This window comes from Mustelus asterias, chromosome 24, assembly GCF_964213995.1.
Source record: "Mustelus asterias chromosome 24, sMusAst1.hap1.1, whole genome shotgun sequence".
Lineage (NCBI taxonomy): Eukaryota > Metazoa > Chordata > Chondrichthyes > Carcharhiniformes > Triakidae > Mustelus > Mustelus asterias.
This window is the reverse complement of record NC_135824.1, coordinates 46,623,371-46,643,749: the sequence shown is the minus strand read 5'-3', so window position 1 is coordinate 46,643,749 and position 20,379 is coordinate 46,623,371. Positions and strand designations below refer to the sequence as shown.

At 51.5% G+C, this 20,379-nt stretch overlaps 1 protein-coding gene across 1 annotated transcript in view; it reads left to right on the top strand.

The window, feature by feature from the left end:
- The first annotated feature begins 3,381 nt into the window (after positions 1-3,381).
- LOC144511366 (inositol-trisphosphate 3-kinase C-like) overlaps positions 3,382-20,379 on the top strand; it is a 68,548-nt gene continuing 51,550 nt past the window's right edge. The window contains exon 1 of the mRNA XM_078241659.1: positions 3,382-3,821. Coding sequence (XP_078097785.1) covers positions 3,483-3,821 — 339 coding nt within the window. The 5' untranslated portion in view covers positions 3,382-3,482. The remainder of the gene's footprint in view (positions 3,822-20,379) is intronic.

Here is a 20,379-nt window from a genome sequence, read left to right as displayed (position 1 = left end):
GGGGTATGGGTTCCACACACACTGACTCTCACTGGTGTATGGGTTCCACACACACTGACTCTCACTGGGATATGGGTTCCACACACACTGACTCTCACTGGGGTACGGGTTCGACACACACTGACTCTCACTGGGGTACGGGTTCCACACACACTGACTCTCACTGGGGTATGGGTCCCACACACACTGACCCTCACTGGGGTACGGGTCCCACACACACTGACTCTCACTGGGGTAAGGGTTCCACACACACTGACTCTCACTGGGGTACGGGCTCCACACACACTGACCCTCACTGGGATATGGGTTCCACACACACTGACTCTCACTGGGGTATGGGTTCCACACACACTGACTCTCACTGGGGTACCGGTTCCACACACACTGACCCTCACTGGGATATGGGTTCCATACACACTGACCCTCACTGGGATTTGGGTTCCACACACACTGACTCTCACTGGAGTACGGGTTCCATACACACTGACCCTCATTGGGGTACGGGTTCCAGACACACTGACCCTCACTGGGATATGGGTCCCACACACACTGACTCTCACTGGGGTACGGGTTCCACACACACTGACTCTCACTGGGGTATGGGTCCCACACACACTGACTCTCACTGGGGTACGGGTTCCACACACACTGACTCTCACTGGGGTACGGGTCCCACACACACTGACTCTCACTGGGGTACGGGTTCCACAGACACTGAATCTCACTGGGGTACGGGTCCCACACACACTGACTCTCACTGGGGTTCGGGTTCCGTAGATATTGAGCAGAAAATTCCAAAAATTCTAAGTGGTGTAATCGTCTGGAAACCGTCCACAGTGAGTGAGTGACAGGAGGGGCGTGGTCAGTGTGTGATTGACAGGAGGGGCAGAGTCAGTCTGTGATTGACAGGAGGAGCGGAGTCAGTGTGTGATTGACAGAAGGGGCGGGGTCAGTTTGTGATTGACAGGAGGGGCGGGGTCAGTGTGTGATTGACATGAGGGGTGGGGTCAGTGTGTGATTGACAGGTACCTTTGACAAGGTACCGCATGGTAGGTTGTTGCATAATGTTAAATCTCACGGGATCCAGGGTGAGGTCGCTAAATGGATACAAAATTGGCTTGATGACAGAAGCTAGAGGTTGGTTGCAGAGAGTTGTTTTTCAAACTGGAGGCCTGTCACCAGCGGTGTGCCTCAGGGATCAGTGCTGGACCCACTGTTATTTGTCATTTATATTAATGATTTGGATGAGAATATAGGAGGCATGGTTACAGATGACACCAAGATTGGTGGCATAGTGGACAATGAGGAAGGTTATCTCCAATTGCAGCGGGATCTTGATCAATTGGGCCAGTGGGCTGACAAATGGCAGATGGATTTTAATTTAGATAAATGCGAGGTAATGCATTTTGGTAGATTGAACCAGGGCAGGACTTACTCAGTTAATGGTTGGGCGTTGGGGAGAGTTGCAGAACAAAGAGATCTTGGGGTACATGTTCATAACTCCTTGAAAGTGGAGTCACAGATGGATAGAGTGGTGAAGGCAGCATTCGGCATGCTTGGTTTCATCGGTCAGAACATTGAATACAGGAGTTGGGACGTCTTGTTGAAGTTGTACAAGACATTGGTGAGGCCACACTTGGAATACTGTGTGCAATTCTGGTCACCCTATTCAAGAAAGGATATTATTAAACTAGAAAGAGTGCAGAAAAGATTTGCTAGGATGCTACCAGGACTTTTTTCCCTGGAGCGTAGGAGGCTGAGGGATGATCTTATAGAGGTCTATAAAATAATGAGGGGCATAGATCAGCTAGATAGTCAACATCTTTTCCCAAAGGTAGGGGAGTCTAAAACTAGAGGGCATAGGTTTGAGGTGAGAGGGGAGAGATACAAAAGTGTCCAGAGGGGCAATTCTTTCACACAGAGGGTGGTGAGTGTCTGGAACAAGCTGCCAGAGGTAGTAGTAGAGGCGGGTACAATTTTATCTTTTAAAAAACATTTAGATAGTTACATGGGTAAAATGGGTATAGAGGGATATGGGCCAAATACGGGCAATTGGGATTAGCTTAGGGGTTTAAAAAAAAAAGGGCGGCCTGGACAAGTTGAGCCGAAGGGCCTGTTTCCATGCTGTCAACCTCTATGACTCTATGACAGGAGGGGCAGTTTCAGTGTGTGATTGACAGGAGGGACGGGGTCAGAGTGTGACTGACAGGAGGGGTGGGGTCAGTGTGTGATTGACAGGAGGGGCGGGTCGGTGGGTGATTGATATGAGGGGCGGGGTTGGTGTGTGATTGACAGGAGGGGCGGGGTTGGTGTGTGATTGACAGGAGGGACGGAGTCAGTGTGTGATTGACAGGAGGGGCGGGGTTGGTGTGTGATTGACAGGAGGGACGGGGTCAGTGTGTGATTGACAGGAGGGACAGGGTCAGTGTGTGATTGACAGGAGGGACGGAGTCAGTGTGTGATTGACAGGAGGGGCGGGGTTGGTGTGTGATTGACAGGAGGGGCAGGGTCAGTGTGTGATTGACAGGAGGGACAGAGTCAGTGTATGATTGACAGGAGGGGGCGGGTCGGTGGGTGATTGACAGGAGGGACAGGGTCAGTGTGTGATTGACAGGAGGGGCGGGTCGGTGGGTGATTGACAGGAGGGGGCGGATCGGTGTGATTGACAGGAGAGGTGGGGTCGGTGTGTGATTGACAGGAGGGGCGGATTGGTGGGTGATTGACAGGAGGGACGGGGTCAGAGTGTGACTGACAGGAGAGGTGGGGTGAGTGTGTGATTGACAGGAGGGACAGGGTCAGTGTGTGATTGACAGGAGGGGGCGGGTCAGTGTGATTGACAGGAGAGGTGGGGTCGGTGTGTGATTGACAGGAGGGGCGGGTTGGTGGGTGATTGACAGGAGGGGCGGGTCGGTGGGTGATTGACAGGAGGGGCGGGGTCAGTGTGTGATTGACAGGAGGGGCAGGGTCAGTGTGTGATTGACAGGAGGGACGGAGTCAGTGTGTGATTGACGGGAGGGGCGGGGTCAGTGTGTGATTGACAGGAGGGGCGGGGTCAGTGTGTGATTGACAGGAGGGGCAGGATCGGTGTGTGATTGACAGGAGGGGCGGGGTCAGTGTGTGATTGACAGGAGGGGCGGGGTCAGTGTGTGATTGACAGGAGGGGCAGGATCGGTATGTGATTGACAGGAGGGACGGAGTCAGTGTATGATTGACAGTTGGGGGCGGTGCCCTGGCCGGTGATTGACAGCTGGGGGCGGGGCTCGGGCCGGTGATTGACAGTTGGGGCGGTGCTCGGGCCGGTGATTGACAGGTGGGGGCGGGGCACGGGCCGGTGATTGACAGCCGGGGGCGGGGCTCAGGCCGGGTGATTGACAGGCGGCGGCGGGCGGGCTGGCGGTTGGGCCCGGGCCGTGCCAGAGGCCGGGGTGTCCGCCTGAGGAGCGGCTCCGCTCGGGGCCGGCGATGCGCGGACTGGCAGTTTGATGAAGAGCCCGGAGAGCGCCAGGGGCCCGGTTCCGGCCGAGTGCGAGGCCCCGGGCCTCCGCAGGCCCATCCCGCGGCTGATTGTGACCCAGGACGAGTCGCTGCCGCCCGGCCCCGAGACTCCGCAGGAGCCGCTGCCGGACGAGGAGTCGCGCTCGTCGGACAGCGGCTGCGGCGGCTCCCCGGCCCCGTCGCTGCTGCTCCGCAAACTGTCCGGATCGTCCGTGTCCTCGGCCGGACTCTCCTCCTCCTTCGAGGAATCCGAGGATGACTGCAGCCCCGCCAGCGACGCCGAGATCCCGCAGCAGCGGCAGCTGGGCCCGGAGGACAGCCCGGGGGTGAGTGACGGGGGGGAGCCCGGGGAGAGGGAGAGACAGCCCAGGGTGAGTCAGTCGCCGTGTGGGACGTGGGCAGGGGTAATGTGGCGTCTGCACCTCGTCCGACAGATGGGAGTGAAGGTGGTTAGAGTGTCCCGGCTGGGAGTGAAGAGGGTGACCTACCCGGGCAGGGTCCATCAGAGAGGGTGATGCAGCCATGCTCTGAGCAGAGGGAGATCCTGCACCTGGGAAAGGTGTGGGGGCTGTTGGGTGGGGGTTTTGGAGTCAGGATGGGGGGACATTCCTGGAGAGAGCAGAGAGGAGTTGAGGGTTGCCCTCTTTTTTTTTAGCTCAAACCAAATAAACAAACTCAGATTAAGTCAGGACAAAGTAAAATGGGGCAGCTCCCCAAAAAGAGGGGGGAAAACAGCCCGAACAGAAATCAAAGCACAAAGGAAACTTAAAAACATCAAATTAAAATGTGATTGTCAAGGGTCAATAACGCACCCCAACCCCTGCGGTGCCCAACGGGCACGGAAGGCGTCAACCGTGCCCGTGGACAAGGGTTGCAGACACGGTGAAAGTTTGGAACAGCAGCTTGTGGCGCTGCCGGGCTGCTCGGGTTGGCTCTGTGCTGGTTCCTTTTGTGTTTGACGTGTGGGTTGGAGTTTGAATGGTCCACTCTCTGTTCCTTGGTTTTTATTTTTGATTTGCAGCAGTTGTTGTATTTGTAATTGGGATTATGAAGGATGAAGCAGAGACATTTAAACACTCTGAGGCAAATGTATTCCAGTTTAATCGATGTTAATTGACTGAGCCAGGAATATTGTGCATTCTGCCATTTTTCCGTTGCCAGCAAAGGGAATTGTGCTGGGTTTGGTTGTTTGTTGCTTGGTGTACTGTACGGAGAACTTCAGAGCATGAGTAGGCCTTTCAGTCCTTTGCACTTGCCCCACCATTCATTTAGACTATGGCTGATCTGATTGTGGTTTCCACTCTGCTTCCATACCTGTGGACAGCACAGTGGTTAGCACTGTGCGCTGCGACGAAGGAGTTGTGCTCCGAAAGCTTATGGTATTTGCTACCAAATAAACCTGTTGGACTTTAACCTGGTGTTGTGAAACTTCTTACTGTGCCTCACAGCGCCAGGGACCCGGGTTTGATTCCAGCCTTGGGTGTCTGTCTGTGTGGAGTTTGCACATTCTCTCTATGTCTGTGTAGCTTTCCTCCAGTTTCCACCCACAGTCCAAAGGTTGGGTTGATTGGCCGTGCTGTATTGCCCCTTGGTGTCAGGGGGATTAGGAAGGTAAATACGTGGGGTTATGGGGATGGGGTCGGGGATAGGGATTGTTGTCAGTGCTCATACAGTTCCTACAGTGCAGAAGGAGGCCATTTGGCCCATTGGGCCTTCACTGACCACAGTCCCACCCGGGTCCTGTCCCTGTAATCCCACCTATTTACACTGCGAGTCTCCCTGACACTTGGGGGGCGGTTTGGCATGGCCAATCAACCTAACCCGCACATCTTTGGAGTGTGGGAGGAAACTGGAGCACCCGGAGGAAACCCACACAGACGCGGAGGGGGCGTGCAGACTCTGCACAGACGGTAACCCGGGGCCGGAGTTTGACCCGGGTCTCTGGCGCTGTGAGGCAGCAGTGTTTGCCACCGTGCCACTGAATGGCCTCCTCCTGTACTGTTGAGATTCTACAATCTGTCCCCCATACCCCTTGATTCCCTTGTCTGTCAAAAAAACCTAAAAAGAGGGCAGCTACTCTACCAGGAGACTGGCTGTCATGGTATGTCACACTCGTCTGTCTTGTGCCATCCTCACTCGCCTCTCACCCAGTGCTCCGTGACATTCGTCATCCAATTCCGCCTGGGTCAACCCCTTTTCCTGCTGCCCTCGGCTTTGCCCCCTGGAAGAGATCTCTAAAGCTGTCCAGCAGTGATCAATGGCTGAAACACTGGCATTATTCTGGACATCACTTTCCAGAGCTCTTTTTGCAATTTCAAGCATCTCTTCATTTGCCTTGGGGAAGTTTAAACATCTGTTTTAATGTTCACATTTCAAAGATCTTTATTTTCTTCCATAGATCTTTCTTTACCTATTGTCCAGGTTTTGGGGGCATCCTCCTTTCTTTTGTTTGACCTTGTATTTATGTGCAGCTATGCTGCATGGAAATATTTATTTGTGTGGAGCCAGCAACATTGTTTGCATGTTAATGTTAGGTGGGTGACTATGAGTCCACTTCATAGAATCCCTACGGTGCAGAAGGAGGCCATTGGGCCCATCGAGTCTGCACTGATAACAATCCCACCCAGGCCCCATCCCCATCACCCCACATATTTACCCCACAAATCGCTCTAACCTACGCATCCCGGGACACTAAGGGGCAATTTTAGCATGACCAATCAACCTAACCCGCACATCTTTCGGACTGTGGGAGGAAACCGGAGGAAACCCACGCAGACGTGGGGAGAATGTGCAGACTCCGCACAGACAGTGACATGAGTCGGGAATCGAACCCATGTCCCTGGAGCTGTGAGGCAGCAGTGCTAACCACTGTGCCACCGATTTGTGGCACAGACCAAATTCTCTGGGGAGAGGTTCAAGTGTTTGTCTTCTCCTTTTCAGTGTTAATCAGCAAGAGAAGCACTTTCTCCAGCTTGTTGCACAAATTGTTGTGACGATGTTTCTTGCCCTTTTATCTGTCCCTCGCTGCTGTCCAGTTCTGCTGATGTTGGGGCCTTTGTGGGCTGCCTCCAGGTGAGCCATGTTTGTGCAGGATGTTTTACCACGGGGTATGTCAGAATCAAACCCAGTGCACACCTTTGCAGGGACCTTTTAGGATTCACTGGTTAGTGAGCGCTGTCTGATACTCCCTAACTCAGGAACTGTTTGGGAGGTGTGCAGGTAACCAGGATGATTCAGAGAGCGTACGGCATGCTTGCCTTCATCAGCCAGCGCATTGAGTACAAGAGTTGGCAAACCATGTTGCAGCTATATAAAACCTTGGATGTTGCCTGGTATCGAGGGTGTTGGCTATGAGGAGAGGTTGAATAAATTAGGATTGTTTTTACTGGAAAGATGGAGCTGAAGGGAGACCTGATAGAGGTCTACAAAACTATGAGAGGCACAGACAAGATGGATAGTCAGAAGCTTTTTCCAAGGGTCAATTACCAGGGGACACAGGTTCAAGGTGAGAGGGGGGAAGTTTAAGGGAGATGTGTGGGGGAAGTTTTTCACGCAGAGGGTGGTGGGTGCCTGGAACGCGCTGCCAGAGGAGGTGGTGGAAGCAGGTACATTAACAACATTTAAGAGGCAACTGGATGGTACATGAATAGGGAGGGAATGGAGGGATATGCACCGAGTAAGGGCAGAAGGATTTTTTTAGTTTAGCTCGGGCACCATGATCGGCACAGGCTTGGAGGGCCAAAGGGCCTGTTCCTGAGCTGTACTGTTCTTTATTCTGGAAGCCATTTGGAGGACTCCAGCACAGGCTGTGCATTTTAATGGGCTCAGTGTTATACAGAGTGTCTTCAGCTGTTCCTTGATGGTCTCCACTTTGCACCCCTCATAATCCTGAATTCCTGCAAATCTCTGCTGCCCTTTCGCAAACTCTCAGCAAGTCCCATTCACCCATCAACCCCGCACTCGCTGGCCCATAGTCGCCACCAGTCTGGAAACACCCTGAGTTTAAAATTCTCATTCTTTTCTGTTCCACCGCTGACCTCCCCACCTCTCTGTATTGCTAACCTCCTCCTACCCGCTTAAAACTCTGCTCCCCTCCACTTCCAGCCTCCCTGATGGTAATCACACCCCAGTTGGTGGCCATACCTTCAACTGCCTGGGTCCTCAGCTCTGGAATTCCCTCCCTAAATCTCTGTTCCTCTCTCCCTTTGTCTCTCCTCTTCCCCACCCCCCCCCCCTCCTCCCCACCCCCCAAATTTATCTCGTTGACCTAGCTTTTGGCCATTTGACATGCGATCCGCCCTTGTGTGGCTCAGTGTTAAGTTCTCAGCTGGTCGCCAGTCAGACAGCGGAGAGTTTGAATCTTATTCAAGGGGCATCCCACAATCGTGGCTGAGAGTCCAAGTGTTGCACTGATGGCATGAGATATTAATCTGTTAATGGGAGGGCAGAGGAGTTCTCCCAGGTCAAGGGTAGTATTCATCCTTAAAGTTTATTCATTATCCCCTAGTCATCACACTCCGGCACCTGTTCGGGTACACTGAGGGAGAATTTAGCATGGCCAATGCACCCTAACCAGCACGTCTTTTGGACTGTGGAAGGAAACCCACGCAGACACGGGGAGAACGTGCAGACTCTGCACAGTGACCCAAGCCAGGAATTGAACCCGGGTCCCTGGCGCTGTGAGGCAGCAGCGCTAACCACTGTGCCACCATGAAACCAACATAACGTACAAAAACACACATACTGTTGTCCTCATTGTTGTGGCATTGGTGTTTGAGGGTGATTTGTTTGCCTGCTACCTTTCCTGTATTACAGCAAAGACTGCACTTCATTCGCTGTAGACTGCTCTGGAATGTTCTAAGGATATGAAAGTCACCAGAGAAATGCAAGGCAACTTGATAGAAACATTTGTGTTTGTTTCTGACTGAGTTGTGAGATTATAAAGATCTGGGTGTGTGTGAATAATATCTTCCACATCATATCCACTGGCACAATCTCTGGATTTGTGCTTTGTGTAATTACTTGGTGTATAATTTTGAGCTGGCTTAAGCTGTCATCGTAACGTCCCTTTTAAAAAAACAAACCCCGGTGGTTAAAAGCAAGAGAAGTGGCTGTTTGTACATTTTACACAGGGCAGCAATATTACTGGTGGCACAGTGGTTAGCACAGCTGCCTCACAGGGACCCGGATTCAATTCCCGGCTTGGGTCACTGTCTGTGTGGAATTTGCACATTCTCTCCGGGTCTGCATGGGTTTTTTCCAGGTGCTCTGGTTTCCTCCCACAGTCTGAAAGGCGCGCTGGTTAGGTGCATTGACCCGACGGGCGCTGGAGTGCGGCGATTAGGGGAATTTCACAGTAACTTCATTGCAGTGTTAATGTAAGCCTTACTTGTGACTAATAAATCAACTTTACTGGGGAGTCTGGTGTCTTAGAAGGTGGGACAACACTTGGTCGCAATCCTTAGTGTGTGTAACTTGTAAACAGAAACTGCTGATTGCAGTGTCGAGCGAGGGAGGGCGGAGGGAGAAGTTAACGTTTCTGGGCAATAATTGTAACTGTGATTAGCTTGGAATCTGCGGATGAGTGTGTCACAGTATGTGTGTGTACACACGTGTATATCTGTGTGTGTGCTGGTTAGTCAGATGTTTGTGTTGTGATGAGTTTGCTGTGATTCATTTCCCCTCAATGTGAGCAGTGTTGTAACTGATGAGCTGCCGACGCTACTATTAATAAACCGTGTGCTGGAGGTGAGACTCCCAAAGGAATTTCAGGTATCTGAGTAACCACCAATTGTGGTTTCAGTAAGAAAGCCTCCCTCTTATCATGTGATGATTGGGAGGAATGAAACATTCTTTAAAGGCTGAGTGATGTGTTGACTAGACGGTACTCACAGAATCCCGACAGAGCAGAGGAGGCTTCTTGGCCCATCAAGTCTGTATCGAGTATCTTAGTAAGAAGTTTAACAACACCAGGTTAAAGTCCAACAGGTTTATTTGGTAGCAAAAGCCACACAAGCTTTGCTTTTGCTACCAAACAAACCTGTTGGACTTTAACCTGGTGTTGTTAAACTTCTTACTGTGTTTACCCCAGTCCAACGCCAGCATCTCCACATCGAGTATCTTACCCAGGCCTCTCTCCTGCCTTATCCCTGTAGCCCCACACATCTTGGTACACTACGGGGCAGTTTGGCATGGCTAATCCACCGAACCTACACATCTTTGGAGTGTGGGAGGAAACCCGAGCACATGGAGGAAACCCACGCAGACACGGAGAGAACGTGAAAACTCCACACAGTCAACCGAGGCTGAATTTGAACCTTGGTCCTTGGCACTGTTAGGCAGCCATGCTAACTGTTGTGCCGTCCATTGGGTTGTGTGATTTAACATAGTTCCAGGTGAATGATCACTTATTTGAGTGCTCACTGAGGTAAAGGTGGAGGGTGGTTCACATACAGAATCATAGAATTCCTACAGTGCAGAAGGAGGCCATTCGGCCCATTGAGTCTGCACCGACCACAATTCCACCGAGGTCCTATTCCTGTAACCCCACATATTTACCCTGCTAGTCCCCTAACACTAGGGGCAATTTAGCATGGTCAATCCACAGAACCGCACATCTTTGGACTGTGGGAGGAAACCGGAGCACCCGGGGGAAACCCATGCAGACATGGGGAGAATGTGCAGACTCCCCACAGACAGTGACCCAAGCCGGGAATTGAACCCAGGTCCCTGGCGCTGAGACAGCAGTGCTAACCACTGTGCCACCGTGCCACCCTTGTATACTGGGCTTCATTGCTTCACCCAGCCGGGTTTGTTTTGGGAGCAGTGACTGGTCTTTAAGTTCTGGGTAATTCTGTAGCCCTATTTACCCCAAGTCAGCTCCAGCCAAGCACAAGATGAACGGGGTACAAGTGGGCAATGCAGAGCCTGAGCTTCACTCCAGCTCTGTGCAGTGAGAGTGTAGTAATGACTGACTTCAGCTACCAATGGCAGCAGGTAATTTATCAGCCTGAAACTGGTCTTGAGGCAATCGATCCGAGACCGGATATTCAACATATTTTTAAATCAGGCACGATTACTTTCACAATCAACACTGTAACCTAGTGACATTTTGAATTGGTAAATATTCAAGCTGAAACTGATCTGAAATTCTTGTTGACTTGAGGAAATGGCTTTCAGGGGTTTTTATGGAATGTTTCGTTCTGAGCTGGCTGAGGGAAATCGCCAGTGCTCCACTGGATCAGAAACATCAAGGGCACCATTGGGAAGGGGCTGCCCGCACTGAGCACTGCCTCTCTCATGCTGAGCGCACCTAGATAACTCACGACTCAAATCTTTCTCTTATTTATTCTAATTCACTTTGATCCAGTTCAGCATTTCCCTTTTCCCAAGCTCCTGTGTAAACACTAAGACAAAAGCGTTGTTAAACATTCCTGGACAAGTTCTGATTATCTCAGTGAACTCGCTCACCCCTCTGCATGGGGCCCCTGCCTCACTTCCAGCAGGTCTATTTTTGCCAATATATTTGTGCAATCACTTATCATTGTTAATACTTAAATACCTACAGCGCTGAAGGATGTCATTGGGCCCATCGAGTCTGCAGACTCTCTAAAAGAGCACCTCACCCAGGCCCAGTCCACGCCCTATCCCCATAACCCCACACAATCACCCCACTAATTTCCTAAATGCCCTACAGATCTTTAGACACAACGGGGCAATTTAGCATGGTCAATCCACCTAACCTGCACATATTTTGACTTTAATTTCCCTTGTTTTCAGTATCTTTTTCTGAAATGCTATCTTAATTGTTCACTCACTTAATGATTTTGCATCACCGCTACACCTCCTATGTATCCTATTCAGCTTTAATGTGATACCAGTGCCTTTGGGAAAAATGCCACCATCGTCTCTATCGATTAGTATTGTCCCCAAGTGTCACACAGTGACAGACCTGTACCCACCAGCACTGTAACCCAGTGCAATGCAGTGACAGACCTGTCCTCACCAACTTTGTGTCACAGTGCAGTGCAATGACAGGCCTGTATCCACCAACACTGTATCCCAGTGTGATGCGCTGCCCCCAGCACTGTATCCCAGTGTGATGCGCTGCCAACAGCACTGTATCCCAGTGTGATGCGCTGCCCCCTGCACTGTATCCCAGTGTGATGCGCTGCCAACAGCACTGTATCCCAGTGTGATGCGCTGCCCCCTGCACTGTATCCCAGTGTGATGCGCTGCCAACAGCACTGTATCCCAGTGTGATGCGCTGCCCCCAGCACTGTATCCCAGTGTGATGCGCTGCCAACAGCACTGTATCCCAGTGTGATGCGCTGCCCCCTGCACTGTATCCCAGTGTGATGCGCTGCCCCCAGCACTGTATCCCAGTGTGATGCGCTGCCCCCAGCACTGTATCCCAGTGTGATGCGCTGCCAACAGCACTGTATCCCAGTGTGATGCGCTGCCCCCAGCACTGTATCCCAGTGTGATGCGCTGCCAACAGCACTGTATCCCAGTGTGATGCGCTGCCCCCAGCACTGTATCCCAGTGTGATGCGCTGCCCCCAGCACTGTATCCCAGTGTGATGCGCTGCCAACAGCACTGTATCCCAGTGTGATGCGCTGCCAACAGCACTGTATCCCAGTGTGATGCGCTGCCCCCAGCACTGTATCCCAGTGTGATGCGCTGCCCCCAGCACTGTATCCCAGTGTGATGCGCTGCCACCTGCACTGTATCACAGTGTGATGCGCTGCTACCTGCACTGTATCACAGTGTGATGCGCTGCCACCAGCACTGTATCCCAGTGTGATGCGCTGCCCCCAGCACTGTATCCCAGTGTGATGCGCTGTATCCCAGTGTGATGCGCTGCCCCCAGCACTGTATCCCAGTGTGATGCGCTGCCAACAGCACTGTATCCCAGTGTGATGCGCTGCCCCCTGCACTGTATCCCAGTGTGATGCGCTGCCCCCAGCACTGTATCCCAGTGTGATGCGCTGCCCCCAGCACTGTATCCCAGTGTGATGCGCTGCCCCCAGCACTGTATCCCAGTGTGATGCGCTGCCAACAGCACTGTATCCCAGTGTGATGCGCTGCCACCTGCACTGTATCACAGTGTGATGCGCTGCCAACAGCACTGTATCCCAGTGTGATGCGCTGCCACCTGCACTGTATCCCAGTGTGATGCGCTGCTACCTGCACTGTATCACAGTGTGATGCGCTGCTACCTGCACTGTATCACAGTGTGATGCGCTGCCAACAGCACTGTATCCCAGTGTGATGCGCTGCCACCTGCACTGTATCCCAGTGTGATGCGCTGCTACCTGCACTGTATCACAGTGTGATGCGCTGCCACCTGCACTGTATCACAGTGTGATGCGCTGCCACCTGCACTGTATCCCAGTGTGATGCGCTGCCACCAGCACTGTATCCCAGTGTGATGCGCTGCCACCTGCACTGTATCACAGTGTGATGCGCTGCCCCCAGCGCTGTATCCCAGTGTGATGCGCTGCCACCTGCACTGTATCCCAGTGTGATGCGCTGCCCCCAGCACTGTATCACAGTGTGATGCGCTGCCACCTGCACTGTATCCCAGTGTGATGCGCTGCCACCAGCACTGTATCCCAGTGTGATGCGCTGCCACCTGCACTGTATCACAGTGTGATGCGCTGCCACCTGCACTGTATCCCAGTGTGATGCGCTGCCCCCAGCACTGTATCCCAGTGTGATGCGTTGCCCCCAGCGCTGTATCCCAGTGTGATGCGCTGCCCCCAGCACTGTATCCCAGTGTGATGCGCTGCCCCCAGCACTGTATCCCAGTGTGATGCGCTGCCCCCAGCACTGTATCCCAGTGTGATGCGCTGCCCCCAGCACTGTATCCCAGTGTGATGCGCTGCCAACAGCACTGTATCACAGTGTGATGCGCTGCCCCCTGCACTGTATCCCAGTGTGATGCGCTGCCACCAGCACTGTATCCCAGTGTGATGCGCTGCCACCTGCACTGTATCCCAGTGTGATGCGCTGCCCCCAGCACTGTATCCCAGTGTGATGCGCTGCCACCTGCACTGTATCCCAGTGTGATGCGCTGCCACCTGCACTGTATCCCAGTGTGATGCGCTGCCCCCAGCACTGTATCCCAGTGTGATGCGCTGCCCCCAGCGCTGTATCCCAGTGTGATGCGCTGCCCCCAGCACTGTATCCCAGTGTGATGCGCTGCCCCCAGCACTGTATCCCAGTGTGATGCGCTGCCCCCAGCACTGTATCCCAGTGTGATGCGCTGCCAACAGCACTGTATCACAGTGTGATGCGCTGCCCCCTGCACTGTATCCCAGTGTGATGCGCTGCCAACAGCACTGTATCACAGTGTGATGCGCTGCCCCCAGCACTGTATCCCAGTGTGATGCGCTGCCCCCAGCACTGTATCCCAGTGTGATGCGCTGCCAACAGCACTGTATCACAGTGTGATGCGCTGCCCCCAGCACTGTATCCCAGTGTGATGCGCTGCCAACAGCACTGTATCCCAGTGTGATGCGCTGCCCCCTGCACTGTATCCCAGTGTGATGCGCTGCCCCCAGCACTGTATCCCAGTGTGATGCGCTGCCCCCAGCACTGTATCCCAGTGTGATGCGCTGCCAACAGCACTGTATCCCAGTGTGATGCGCTGCCACCTGCACTGTATCACAGTGTGATGCACTGCCAACAGCACTGTATCACAGTGTGATGCTCTGCCAACAGCACTGTATCACAGTGTGATGCGCTGCCAACAGCACTGTCTGTGATGCAGCGACAGACCTGAATCTGCCACTATTGGAAAGATAGAATTTGGATCAGACACCCATTCAGGGTTCTATTGCTTATAGCTTGTCTGCGTTATTGCCTTTTCTCGTGTGTAGGAATGTAGAATTGGGCTGATACCCCCTCAGGTCTTCCTAGTGCTTTGTGGTTGCTATTCGTAATCCATCACGGCCTGTCACTCTGCAGGTCCTTTATAGCTCCAGTTATATTTGCCACACAGAGAAGCATAGAGGATCAGGAGAATCCTGACAGTTCATTATACCGGTACACTCATTGGAACCCTGCTCCCTCCAACAACTGCATTAGAAGAGCAGGGAATACCGAGACTCACAGCAGGTCAAGACCTGTGGAGATTGGGCAGGATCTAGTCAGTGAGAACCTGTGGAGATTGGGCAGGTTCTAGTCAGTGTGGGTTTTCGGCGAGATCATGCAGACCATTGTCAGGTTTACTCCCTGAATCTGCTCTTCTCTGACTGTACATGAATCGTTAACTCTTTCCTGACTGTTTTCCAGCATTTTGACTTGTGTTTTTTGTTGGATTTTCAACAATTGAAGATGGTTGCCCTTGTTTAAGATTATTTGACAAGGAAATGGGCTGTTCCCTATCCCTTAACTAGCTGCTCAGGCCTCTGGTGCGGAGACTTGAACCCACGACATTTGGACACTTGTATGAGAGTCCTCCCTTTTCCATTTGAGCTTTAGCTGATTTAATGTTTTCCCAAATTAAGGCACATTATTGAAGGGAATCTTTAAGAGTGTGGATAGAGAGAATGTAGAGGTTGGGGCGGGCAGTTGACAAAGTGATGATTAGTGGTAAAGAGATATGATCTGGAATGGTGCGGCAGTAATGAGCTCCAGGAATCTGCCTGGGGCTCTTCGTTGCCCATTTGTAGAAATTATTTGGGTGTAAGCTGGAAGTTGTGGGTATGCAGAGTGGGAAAGTACAGGAAAGTGTGCAGTTAACATTAAATATTAACTCAAGGAAGTGATGTGGCGTTTGTGCGAAACATTAGTGAGACCTCAGTTCGAGGACTGCTTACGGTTCTGGGCACCTTGTCGCAGGCAAGGGAGGAAAGTGGAGATTCACTCGGGTGATCCCAGGGCCAGGGGATCCATAGTTACGAGGGAAAGGCTCAGAAAATTAAGGATTTATTTTTTTCCTCAGGAACTGAAAAAGGGCTGCGAGATTGAAAAGAATTTCAGGAGTCAGGAGACAGCAATTGAGATTAAATGAGTTGTCACATGGGAATAGGAAAAACTGTGGTGGCAAATTGAAATTCTGTGGCCTCCAGCGAAAGCTTGCTTCTGTTGGTTGGTGACAAGCACTTGCCCAAGATGCTTCATAAGAAGATTCTCAAACAAAATACATGGAGTCACATGGCAATAGCTGGACAAAGAGAGGGAAATTATGAAGCATCTTTGACACAGAGAGGGAATTCCAGAGCTGGGGCCGAGGCAGCAGGAAGTATGAACACAATGGTGGTGCGATTATGGTGGGGAGAGGCCAGAGTTTGAGGAAAAACGAGGGTTGATGGAGGGTTTCCGAGGGTTGATGGAGGTGGTTACGGAGGAAAGGAGGGGTGGCTCGTAATGATTTGACACCAAGGATGAGAATTTAAAAATTGGGACACGACAGAGTCCTCCTGGGGGCTTGGGCTGAGAGTTCACACCAGTGCCTTGCAGCGAGAATCTCTCCCTGGGTTGTTTGGACAGGGAGTTTGAGACTCTTCTCAGTCTTTTCAGCTAGCTGCAGAGTACCGGTGTAAGGAGCTAATAGCACTAATCAGAGGTTTGCAGCATAACGTGGGCTAGGATGGTAGACTAGTCACCTGGAAACCTGAACGAATGACCTCGAGGCATGAGTATAAATCCCAGCGCAGTGGTTGGGGAATTTAAACTCGGCATCAATATAGTTACAGCACAGCAGGAGGTTATTCTGGCTGCTGTATCTGCATTGACTTTTTGAAGAAACAGTTCACCTCGTGCCACTCCCTCTGCCTTCTCTCTGCAACTCTGCACATTGTTCCTTTCCAGTTAATACAATTCCCTTTTGAATGCCTCAATTGAACCTGCCTCCCCCACACTCTCAGACAGCGCATTTCGGATCCTAACCAATCACACTGCATGAAGATAGTGTTCCTCATTTCATCATTGATTCTTTCGCTAATTGCTTTAAGTCTGTGCCCTCTGGTTCTCGATGCTTCCCCCCCAGTGGGAGCAGTTTCACCCTGTCTGCACTATCTAAACCTCACCTGATCTTAAATACCTTGATTAAATCTCCTCTCTTCCTGAAGGAAAACAGTCCCAACTTTGCCAATCTATCCACGTAACTGAAGATCTTCCCCCACCTTGTGAATTGTTTTAAAAATATTGTCAGGTGTGGATCACAGGACATTGTAAGAAGTCTCACAACACCAGGTTAGAGTCCCAACAGGTTTGTTTGGTAGCAAAAGCCACTAGCTTTCGGAGCACTGCCCCTTCGTCAGGTGAGTGGGAGTTCTGTTCACAAACAGGGCATATATAGACACAAACTCAATTTACAAAATAATGGTTGGAATGTGAGTCTTTACAGGTAATCAAGTCTTAAAGGTACAGACAATGTGAGTGGAGAGAGGGTTAAGCACAGGTTAAAGAGATGTGTATTGTCTCCAGCCAGGATAGTTTAGTGAGATTTTGCAAGCCCAGGCAAGTCGTGGGGTTACAGATAGTGTGACATGAACCCAAGATCCCGGTTGAGGCCGTCCTCGTGTGCGGAACTTGGCTATCAGTTTCTGCTCAGCGACTGCGCTGTCGTGTGTCGTGAAGGCCGCCTTGGAGAACATTTACCCGGAGATCAGAGGCCGAATGCCCGTGACCGCTGAAGTGTTCCCCAACAGGAAGAGAACAGTCTTGCCTGGTGATTGTCGAGCGGTGTTCATTCATCCGTTGTCGTAGCGTCTGCATAGTTTCCCCAATGTACCATGCCTCGGGATATCCTTTCCTGCAGCGTATCAGGTAGACAACGTTGGCCGAGTTGCAAGAGTATGTACCGTGTACCTGGTGGATGGTGTTCTCACGTGAGATGATGGCATCCGTGTTGATGATCCGGCACGTCTTGCAGAGGTTGCTGTGGCAGGGTTGTGTGGTGTCGTGGTCACCGTTCTCCTGAAAGCTGGGTAGTTTGCTGCGGACAGTGGTCTGTTTGAGGTTGTGCGGTTGTTTGAAGGCAAGAAGTGGGGTGTGGGGATGGCCTTGGCGAGATGTTCGTCTTCATCACTGACATGTTGAAGGCTCCGGAGGAGATGCCGTAGCTTCTCCGCTCCGGGGAAGTACTGGACGACGGAGGGTACTCTGTCCACCGTGTCCCATGTTTGTCTTCTGAGGAGGTCGGTGCGGTTTTTCGCTGTGGCGCGTCGGAACTGTCGATTGATGAGTCGAGCGCCATATCCTGTTCTTATGAGGGCATCTTTCAGCGTCTGGAGGTGTCTGTTGCAATCCTCCTCATCCGAGCAGATCCTGTGTATACGGAGCGCTTGTCCGTAGGGGATGGCTTCTTTAATGTGTTTAGGGTGGAAGCTGGAGAAGTGGAGCATCGTGAGGTTATCTGTGGGCATGAGTGCACAGGTTCGCCCAAGACCTCTTCACTGCACAGGACCTTCAACCGATGCTATACACTAGATACAGCGATGACATTTTCTTCCTTTGGACTCATGGTGAGCAATCATTGAAACAACTATATGATGACATCATCAAGTTCCACCCCACCATCAGATTCACCATGGACTACTCTCCGGAATCGGTTGCATTCTTGGACACACGCATCTCCATCGAGGACGGTCACCTCAGCACTTCACCGTACCGCAAGCCCACGGATAACCTCACAATGCTCCACTTCTCCAGCTTCCACCCTAAACACATTAAAGAAGCCATCCCCTCCGGACAAGCCCTCCGTATACACAGGATCTGCTCGGATGAGGAGGATCGCAACAGACACCTCCAGACGCTGAAAGATGCCCTCATAAGAACAGGATATGGTGCTCGACTCATTGATCGACAGTTCCGACGCGCCACAGTGAAAAACCGCACCGACCTCCTCAGAAGACAAACACGGGACACGGCGGACAGAGTACCCTTCGTCGTCCAGTACTTCCCCGGAGCGGAGAAGCTACGACATCTTCTCTGGAGCCTTCAAAATGTCATTGATGAAGACAAACATCTCGCCAAGGCCATCCCCACACCCCCACTTCTTGTCTTGAAACAACTGCACAACCTCAAACAGACCATTGTCCGCAGCAAACTACCCAGCCTTCAGGAGAACAGTGACCATGACACCACACAACCCTGTCACGGCAACCTCTGCAAGACATGCTGGATTATTGACATGGATGCCATCATCTCACGTGAGAACACCATCCACTAGGTACATGGTACATACTCTTGCAACTCGGCCAACGTTGTCTGCCTGATATGTTGCAGGAAAGGATGTCCTGAGGCATGGTACATTGGGGAGACCATGCAGACGCTACGACAACGGATGAATGAACACCGCTCGGCAATCACCAGGCAAGAGTGTTCTCTTCCTGTCGGGGAACACTTCAGCGGTCACGGGCATTCGGCCTCTGATCTTCGGGTAAGCGTTCTCCAAGGTGGCCTTCACGACACACGACAACGCAGAGTCGCTGAGCAGGGACTGACAGCCAAGTTCCGCATACATGAGGACCTATAAGATCTCCCCTCAGCCTTCTAAACTCCAACCATTACTTTGTAAATTGAGTTTGTGTCTTTATATGCCGTGTTTGTGAACAGAACTCCCACTTACCTGACGAAGGAGCAGCGCTCCGAAAGCTAGTGGTATTTGCTACCAAATAAACCTGTTGGACTTTAACCTGGTGTTGTGAGACTTCTTACTGTTTACCCCAGTCCAACGCCGGCATCTCCACATCATCACAGGACATTCACATGTCATTCAGACTTGAAGTTAATTAGGAGGAAGGAGCAGAAACTTTAGACTTGTGACCCGGGGCGGCGGGGAAGGAGGGGTTGGTGGGGAGGAAAGGTTTGAACTGGAATAGAAAGTGTTAACCTTTGATTGGAATTAAAATTCAGACTGCACTGTGCCAAGCTCTGCTCATCAGGAAACAGGCATTCAGATGGGGGGCGGGGGGGGGAAGAGACTTGATGAGAGGTCCACATGAGAAATAATTGGGGGAAATTTCACGAGAGAGGTCTTATAGAGGGAGAAAAGCAATGTGAAATTTAGATTCAAACATCGAATTGTGTCAAACACATGTTTGAATGTATAAGTTAAATTTCATAATAAATATAAACAAATTACTGCGGATAAGAACATAAGAAATAGGAGCAGGCGTAGGCCATCTGGCCCCTCGAGCCTGCCCCGCCATTCAATAAGATCATGGCTGATCTGATAGTGGTTTAGTTCCACTTACCCGCCCGCTCCCCATAACCCTTAATTCCCTTATTGATCAGAAATCTATCTACCTGTGACTTAAACATATTTAACGAGGTAGCCTCCACTGCTTCAATGGGCAGAGAATTCCAGAGATTCACTACCCTCTGAGAGAAGAAGTTCCTCCTTAACTCTGTCCTAAACTGACTCCCCCTTATTTTGAGGCTATGTCCTCTAGTACTTGTTTCCTTTCTAAGTGGAAAGAATCTCTCTGCTTCTACCCTGTCGAGCCCCTTCATTATCTTATATGTCTCTATAAGATCTCCCCTCAGCCTTCTAAACTCCAACGAGTACAGGCCCAATCTACTCAATCTCTCCCCATAAGCTAACCCCCTCATCTCCGGTATCAACCTGGTGAACCTTCTCTGTACTCCCTCCAAGGCCAATACATCCTTCCGCAAATAAGGGGACCAAAATTGTACACAGTACTCTAGGTGCGGCCTCACCAGTACCCTGTACAGTTGCAGCATGACCTCCCTGCTTTTATACTCCATCCCTCTCGCGATAAAGGCCAACATTCCATTTGCCACCTTGATCACCTGCTGCACCTGCAAACTGAGTTTTTGCGATTCATGCACAAGGACCCCCAGGTCTCTCTGTGCAGTAGCATGTTGTAATTTTTCACCATTTAAATAATAGTCCATTTTACT